The sequence below is a fragment of the Mesoplodon bidens genome, assembly GCF_964165515.1.
Source record: "Mesoplodon bidens genome assembly, chromosome: X".
NCBI classification, from domain to species: domain Eukaryota; kingdom Metazoa; phylum Chordata; class Mammalia; order Artiodactyla; family Ziphiidae; genus Mesoplodon; species Mesoplodon bidens.
Window position 1 is genome coordinate 9,851,675 of NC_138163.1, and position 8,776 is coordinate 9,860,450.

Below are 8,776 nucleotides of genomic sequence, written 5' to 3' on the forward strand. Positions count from 1 at the left end.
TCCTGAGTCTTCTTCTCCACTTTTAGTACTGCCACCATCTTGGCAACTTCAACATCTGTCATCTATGTGGATATTCATCCAGCATTTTTGGCTTTGCAAACCTTTCATGCCCTCAATTCCAATGGTATTTTTCTTCCATCATACTTAAGCCACTCACTCTAATGCTCATGCACTAGACATTTACATTCTCAAAAATTACAGCAACTCTGAAATCCTGATTTTAAAACATACATCTCTTGGGCTACAACTGATTATTCTTCCTAGCAAAATACCTCTCTCACATGCAGGTATACACACCTACACACACCCAACTCTAAAAATTCTTCAATTTTGAACTCCAATCTCTCCTACTTTTCAGCATCAGCCACATTTCTCTTTTCGCATTTCCTCATTGCTTACCAATTTATCATTAGTATCACTTACTTTCATCAACCTTCATCTCCCTACTCACTTTCCCACCCTAGTACTTCCCTGGCAAAACCACAACCCTTGTTAAATTTAGCTATCTACCTGCTTTGTTCCTATATACAAGTGATGGATGTTGCTGTAGAAATTTACAAGACAAAGCTAACTGATCTCACCTTAAATTCTTGACCACATATCTTAAATTATCAATCCTTCCATATTATACACCCATTTCCATTATACAAAATGAATATCCAATACTTTATCTTCCCCTCAATTTCTCAAAACCCTACCCTCACTCTTGTTATTTTATGCCCTTATCTCATCCTTCACTGAGAAAACTGAAGAGTCAAGAGAAAATTCTTTTGTATCTTCCCCACCAAATCTACCATCTTACCTGCATTTGTAATCATACCATAATCGTTTCCTTCTCCACTGCAAAATCTATAAATATTACTCGTTCTCATGGAAAGCCAACATTTCCACATTTGCTACCGATCCCATCTACTAGTGCTCTGAATACCCGTCTTGCTTTCTCAATATTTTTTCTTCTGCAGTTATCCCTTTGGTGTTTTATATCATCAGTTTCATTCAGTCATTTATATTGGCTAGATGCGTTCTAGAATCTACCCTCTTAAAAATACACTCTCTTAATACCAAATCCCCCTCTGGCTATAGTCCCATATTTCTCCTCCCCTTAGCACCAAAACTCTCAAAAGAAATTGTCTATCCACCCCTCACTTTCTGATCTCACATTTTCTCCTTAATACACATCCAGTTTTATATTAAAATATTTTCCACTCTTTCAATTTCCTTTTTATCAAATTTACCAATGACCTCTCTACTAACAAGTTCAATTGTCATTTGTCTGTCCCTATATTACCTGTAAAAGTATTTAATAAAGTTGACCATTTTCTACTTCTTGAAAAGTTATCTGCCCTTTGCTTTTGTGTTGCTCAATTCACCCCTTTTTTTTTTTGTTCCCTCCTTTTCAACTCTTTTTGTTATATACCTAGGAGTAGAATTACTGGGTAATATGACAAGTTTATGTTTAACTTGTTGAGTAAGTGCCAAAATGTTTTCCATAGAGGCTGTATCATTTTATGTTCCCACCAGAAGTGTATGAGTGTTTCAATTTCTCTACATCCTTGTCAATACTTGTTATTTTCTTTTTAAAAAAGTTATAGCCTTCCTAGTGGGTATGAAGTGGCATCTCATCGTGGTTTTGATTTGCATTTCCCTAACGACTAATGGTATTGAGCACATTTTCATATGTTTGTTGGCTATTTGTATATCTTCATTAGCACAATGTCTATTTAAGTCCTTTACCTGATTTTCAGTTGGGTTGTTTGTATTTTTGTTGTTGAGTTGTAAGAGTTCTTTCTGTATTCTGGATAGTACACTTTTATTAAATATATGATTTGTAAGGATCTTTCTTTGGTGTACCTTTTTGCTATCTTCATGGTATTTTTTTGCAGAAGAAAACATTTTAAAATTTTGATATAGTCCAATTTACTCTTTCTTTGTTGCTTGTGCTTTTTGTGTCATATCTAGGAAACCATTGCTTAACCAAGTTCTATATGTTTTTCATCCCCATAACTGACCAAAAAAGTTGAAACCCATTCATTCAACAGAAATATTCATGGCCACCTACTATGTGCCAGGCTCTACTGTAAATACTGGGGAGAGTGATGAACAAGATGGTGGAGACAGAGATTGCTAGCTTATCTCCAGCATTTAAGTTCTCCTCTTCTACTAGGTAGACTACATTTCTCATTTTCTCTTGTAGTTAGATGTGGCTATGTGAGTCTTTCGCAATGAAATGTGAGCAGGAGTAATGCATACCCCTTTTGAGCCTGGCCCATAAATATTCCCATGTGCCCTCCTATATGCTCTTTTCTGCTTCTGCAATTGGAATGGAGATGTCCTGGCAGAAATGACAGAAACCACTCTTTTGCCACTTATCTCAATAGGGTTGTGACGAGGATTAAATATGTATATGGATATTTAGCATAATTCCTACATAGAGTTAGTAGTCAATAAATGTTAGTTTCTGTAATTATTATTACAGTCTTTGGATGCTACAGTAGTCACCCAGGATGGGAAACATGTTAGAAACCCCTCATAATTCAGCAGATAGTACAATGAAGTCTGCTCTTTTGTGACCAGTGTGTCAGACCTCCTGAGGCTAGCAGTCTTTTCTCTTTCTACACAGTTTCTCTGTGATGAACCAAGATAATTCTAAGCCACCTTAAATAATATTTAAAGGACCATAATTTGGGAAATACGAATCTAGTGAAACGTAGTTTAACTGAAAACAATATAAGTGCGGTTATAATGGTTATGAGAATTCTAAACTGTGCTAAACACCTTGCATTTACACAACATTATTCTATAAAAGAGCCCTACCACTGCCTCTTCCCCTGCTTCCCTAGATCTGATAAGAAAGCTCAGGTACTCTCTCTTCTGTGGGCCAGGAGGAAGTTCAGACTGTGTAAAACCTGACCTGTGTGTGGGAACACTCCAGCGTCATCCCCTCACCACCATAAATGCCAAGCCAGTCTCCTTCTTCTGCTCTCTTAAGCCATTCTTGAACCTGCTTGAGAGCCTGCCCTGCTCTCCCCAGAAAGCCTCCTTATGTAGTAAGGTTTTTCATACTCTCTCGGTGTATGTGTTATCAGTCTCGACATCCAAACCGAATTTGGGTTGAAGGGTCCATCCTGTCTCTGTGGTGTGATTACAACAACTGGTCCTGTGAGCAGGACTACAAGGTGCTATCCCTTACCACCGGGGGTCTTTCTTCTCTTGCTTTGGCTTTCTAACTGGCTCTGCTCTATGCTGGTGAACAGGCACTTGGGCTACTGCCTGCTGGCTAGCTTGTGCTTTGAACTTGCTTCTTTGTGCTGCATTTGTTAGTCCTACTGAGTGTCTGCTAAAGCTTTGACCAACATAAGTCAGTTTAGCCACTTGGCATATAGTGAAAGGATTATTGGATTGGGACCTTCCTTAAAGCAGTCCTGAATCCTGTGTCTCAACCTGGACCTATTTGTGAATCTCAGGTTGACTCACGTGTTTCAATTCCAAAATAAGTTGTGACTGACACTAACCTCAAAGAAATGACTCTTACCTTGTGAACACTGGTTGTGTCTCAACCACATGTTGGCCCCCTTTCTATATAGAGCTCAGGAGAAAGACTGACAGTCTGTTCAATATACAGGTCCATTGGATGGTCACTCATGTGGAGGAAGAGCCGTTAACTATGTGGGATGCTGAGGTCATACTTCTAAAAGTAAATGACTCACTAGTACCTTACAAAATGCTTCTGCTGCTGCCCCTGTGCCTCTGTCATAAATAAAAATGATTCTGATCCTCAGACCTCTAGAGAAAAACATCTGTGTCACATCTGTGACAAAGCCAAGAGATTAGTTCAACCATTGCCATGGGGAAGTCCATAACACTGATGGTACTGACTTGATTTGAGGTTCTCTGGAAGAAGAAACTTATAAAAACTTTTACCTATAAGAGCAATAACATCTGCAGATCTAATGTAAAAGACAAAACACAAAACCCCAAACTGTCAAAGTCTTCAAAAACAAGAAGTCTAAAAAACTGTCACAGCCAAGAGGAGCCTAAGAAGTTATAACATGGAATGACTAAATTGAATGTAGAATCTTGGTTGGGATCCTGGGACAGAAGAAGAACATTAGGTAAAAAATAAGGCAATCTGGGGCTTCCACGGTGGCACAGAGGTTGAGAATCTGCCTGATGATGCAGGGGACACGGGTTCGAGCCCTGATCTGGGAAGATCCCATATGCCGCAGAGCAACTAGTCCCGAGAGCCACAGCCGCTAAGCCTGCGCATCTGGAGCCTGTGCTCCGCAACAAGAGAGGCCGTGACAGTGAGAGGCCCGCCCATCACGATGAAGAGTGGCCCCTGCTTGCCACAACTAGGGAAAGCCCACACACAGAAACGAAGACCCAACACAGCCAAAAATAAAAATAAATTAATTAAAAGAAGCTCAACATTTTAAAAAAAAGGAAATCTGATGAAGTACAGACTTTTGTTAATAATACTGTTTCAGTGTTGGTTCACTAAGTTGAACAATTGTACCATACTAATGTACAATGTTAAGAAGGGAAATTTGTTGTGGAGTATATGAATGTGATCTTCACAATTACTCTGTAAATCTAAAACTGTTCTAAAATAAAAAGTTTTTTAAAAAAACCACACAATACTAGGTGATGAGATCTGGGAGACAACAGAATTAAACACTGAATGGGGGTGGCCATGTGGAATGGTTTGGAGGGAACACCTTCTCCCTAACATGTGCACCACAAGAATTGAACCAGAGAAGATGAGGAAGAGTAGAAGGTCAATTTGGGAAGGCTCTTTAATGGGTGTTGAGGAAGCACTCCCTTTCTCTAACCAGAGCACCTAGACTCCTCTGCACCCCTCCCCTCCCCCCATGTATCTTCAAGGGTGGTGCTTTGTGATGTCACAGCCACCCCAGCGCTACCATTGGCTGACCAATCAAAGCTGATGGGTGTGGCTCTTCATTGTCCTGGCAGGGTATATATATAGAGAGGCCAGGAGCCTTGGAGTAGAGCACACTGTTGCTACTGACATGGCAGAGGAAACTACAATCCCACAGGAGTCTAACTGCGATGCAGGGACAAACACCGAGAGGTCAGAGCAACAAACACCAGGGGTCCAACGCAGAAGGGAGAGGACGAATTCTCCACTCCAGGGCTATAAGATGGAGAAGGTCAGATTATTCGACTCACGTGTCTCCTCTTCATCCCCCACCCAAGACTTACCCAGCCCTTCCCTGGCACAAACCCCTTCTCAATCCACACCCATTCTCTCAAAGTTCTCCTTCCCATCCTCTTTCCCCAAATCAATATCTTTCTGTATCACCTTGTTTTCCAACCAGATTCAGAAGGTGGTCGAGTTAACAAAATCAGTCCGTCGTCAGAATTCGGGAAGAGGTCCTACACAGAAGAAGTCACAGATACTAGTGTTCTACTACCGACGGAGTACAACAATGACTAAAGAGCCAGAGGAGGATGAAAACGTCCCAGAGGGCTCTTCCAGCAGTTCATAAAGTGCTGCCCTGGGTCTATCAGGTGACTGAGACCTTGCTGTCTCTGTTGTCTCTCCAGAGAAAGCACTGGAGAAATAGTCACCTGTGTAGAGACCAAATAAAAAAGCCCTCAGCTATTGATGTACAAGCTGTTGTAGAAAGATGTGTGTGTATCTCTGTCTGTTCTTCGGTGATGGGGACTGAAGGAAGGCAGGAAGGGGCAGGCGTGTGAGAAGGGAGGGAGGGAGTATCCTGCCAGTTTGAGGCCCAGACCAGCCAGTCCATAGTTAGCCAGACACCAGGAATAAGGACTGGGTGAGAACTGAGCTCTGAAGACAGACTTCTTCCTGAACACTTTATCCTGCTGGTGAGGAGGAAAAGGACTTGGTGTTTCTGTGTGTGTTTGGGAGGTCCCAGATGGGGAGAGGGGTGATGTATGGGTGGTGGCAGTGTGTGTCATAATCTGACTCTACTTTTGATGTTTGACAATTGACAGTTTTGAAGCCTCATTAATTCCCCTTCCCCTTCTGGCCCACATCTGGCCACACTTTATGTTCACCTACTCCCAGCCAGGGAGTAGGTGAACATGAACTAGAAACAGATATGCCTAACCTGAACCATCTGAATTATTTCCATGCCTAACTTTTCCATAGCCAAGACATCCATTACCCTAAAATATCCTCTAGTGCACGTGGAGAACCTGACCCAATAAGTAATCAAGTTAAGTCTCTGGCCCTTATAATCAGCTTGAAAACTATGGGACCCTATGGACCTTTCCCCCTAGTTAAAATAATACCTTTCACCTCAGTGTTTAAGAAAAGGTTCAATCTAAATGAAAGCACGGTTTTCACAGATTGAAACCCATTATATAAGACCTATTTAGAGAAGGTGTGGTTATCCCCACTTCTGCTGCATTTAACAGCCAAGTTTTACTTGTTCTTAAACCCGGCAAAACAGGACCGGTGCCTCAGTGTGAATTCGTACCCTTGGCGTCATGGCCCCACCTATTGAAATGACTAATTCCACCCAATAATAATAAGTAACTGGTAAATACTTTGTCGTTATAGCAAAGTATTTGGCTAGCATGTTCTATTCAGTGCCTATTTCAACAACCTCTTAGCTGCAGTTAACCTTCACCTTTAAAGGGACACAATACACCTTCACCTGGGTACTCAATGGGCTCAGTCTCCACGCATGCCATCTCACATAGTCTTCACAGGCAATATTTTAACCAGCTCTAACTTTTTTCGGGTACACAGTTATGACATCACACTAATGACATCCTCCTTTGAGGAGATTCACATGAGACACATAGTACAGGGCCCCACCACTTCAGTTAAGTTCCTGAAAATTATTTAGTAAGTTGAGGGCTGCTCCAGTCCTGACAGTGTCAAGAAACAGCTCTTAGTCTTCTTAGGACCCACATTGTTAAAACAAGCCCAACATGTTTTCAACATTTTTAGATTCTGGAGGCAACATTCCTCATTTACAAAGCTTTTTTGTTCTGTAACTTGCAAATAGGCCCAACTTGAATGAGACCCCCTGTAAAAAGATACTAGAATCTGCCTGAATTGCCATAGACCAGGCATTCCTGTTACGGCCCCCCGAGATTCCTTCACTGTGGGAGCTTTAGCAACCTTCTCTCATATATCTTGGAGTCCCTCTACCATCAGTGATGGCCGTTAGTTGCATGGGCTTCTGATACAAGGAACTACCTTCCTTGGCCCAATGCTGTATGCCATTAGTGTAGCAATTGGTGGGTACATACTGGACTTTCCTGGAAATATAGACTATCTCAGGTCCTGAACCTGTGACCCTCAGTATACAGCTGCCCGTTAGGCCTTTGATCATGGAAACAGCACCCTGCAAACCCAGCGCAGCTAGTGAGGCCTCCTTGCTACAGGATGGAGCTGAACCTGGGCCCTCTGCATACCCTACTTTCAGGAGAGGGTAACGTCCCCTGTGCTGGGTCCCTTGCCGGATGCCACAGTGCTAGAGGAGGTCATCTCTTAGAACACTTGGATACCTGGGGAGCCCCTTAGTCTCAACACAGTGAATACCAAAGGGGGTTCATTCACTTAACCAATGGCATTTTCACTGTCATACTTAATGGAGCTTGCTTGACTCTTGCTTCTTTTCATCTCTTAATCAGAATGTTCCTGATAAAGGACAGGACACAGGGTCAGCTCAGTTGGCCAAACTTTTGGCCAAACTTTAGGCAGTTATCTTAGCACTTGGCCATGTCTTGGCCAACAATTGGCCTCATCTTCACATTTTTATAGATCTTTGGGCCACTGCCAGTGGTCTGACCATCTGTTCTGGCCAATGAAAACAATTCCTTTTCCAAGGTTGCCTCATTTGGGGTAAAGAAGTCATAGAATCTCTTGCCTCATGGATACTCAAAATATAAATCAGGGTCACACATCTTCTGCACATATTAAAGCCACAATACAATGTCTCACCATAGCACTCTTTATCTTCTTTGAAGTTCTACACATTGATAGAGACTAAAGTCTCTTGCCTCTTTGGCAGCTCCAGACATTTTCCCGGACTCCCTCCAGGCTATCCATGGTGCACTAACCTCTTCAGGCTGTGTCCACGCTGCCAACCCCAGTCCTCTCCTTGCTCTCAGACTGAAGCTGGAGCCTCAGCTCCCAGCCCCCGCCCACCCCAGCAGGTGAGCAGACAGCCTCTTGGGCTGGTGAGTGCCGGTCGGCACAGATCCTCTGTGTGGCAATCTCTCCGCTTTGCCCTCCGCACCCCTGTGGTTGCGCTCTCCTCCATGGCTCTCTTCTCCGTGGCTGCGAAGCTTCCCCGCCTCTCCACCCGCAGTCTACGCCCACGAAGGGGCTTCTAGTGTGTGGAAACCTTTCCTCCTTCACGGCTCCCTCCCACTGGTGCAGGTTCCGTCCGTAGTCTTTTGTCTCTGTTTTTTCTTTTGCCCTACCCAGGTACGTGGGGAGTTTCTTTCCTTTTGGGAGGTCTGAGGTCTTCTGCCTGCGTTCAGTAGGTGTTTTGTGGGAGTTGTTCTACATGTAGATGGATTTCTGGTGTATTTGTGGGGAGGAAGGTGATCTCCACATCTTACTCTTGTGCCATCTTGAAGGCCCATCCATCCCTTTACTTTTTTTTCGGTATGCGGGCCTCCCACTTCTGTCTCCCACTGCTGTGGCCTCTCCCGTTGCGGAGCACAGGCTCCGGACGCACAGGCCCAGCAACCATGGCTCACGGGCCCAGCCGCTCTGCGGCACATGGGATCCTCCCGGACCGGGGCACGAACCCGCGTC

The 8,776-nt window shown here is 43.4% G+C and overlaps 1 protein-coding gene across 1 annotated transcript; it reads left to right on the plus strand.

The window, feature by feature from the left end:
* Window positions 1-4,984: 4,984 nt before the first annotated feature.
* On the plus strand, window positions 4,985-5,708 carry LOC308609100 (uncharacterized protein). Its single transcript, XM_081222631.1, has 2 exons — window positions 4,985-5,171; window positions 5,340-5,708. Exons 1-2 carry the CDS (start codon window positions 5,031-5,033, stop codon window positions 5,508-5,510), a joined length of 312 nt encoding a protein of 103 aa, XP_081078757.1. The 5' UTR covers window positions 4,985-5,030; the 3' UTR covers window positions 5,511-5,708.
* The last annotated feature ends 3,068 nt before the right edge of the window (window positions 5,709-8,776 follow it).

Excerpts from the sequence above, each read along its gene's own strand:
- LOC308609100 (XM_081222631.1), top strand. The coding sequence starts at position 5,031 with ATGGCAGAGGAAACTACAATCCCACAGGAGTCTAACTGCGATGCAGGG. Across the intron at positions 5,172-5,339 it reads AGGGCTATAAGATGGAGAAG|ATTCAGAAGGTGGTCGAGTT; the intron begins GTCAGATTATTC and ends TTTTCCAACCAG.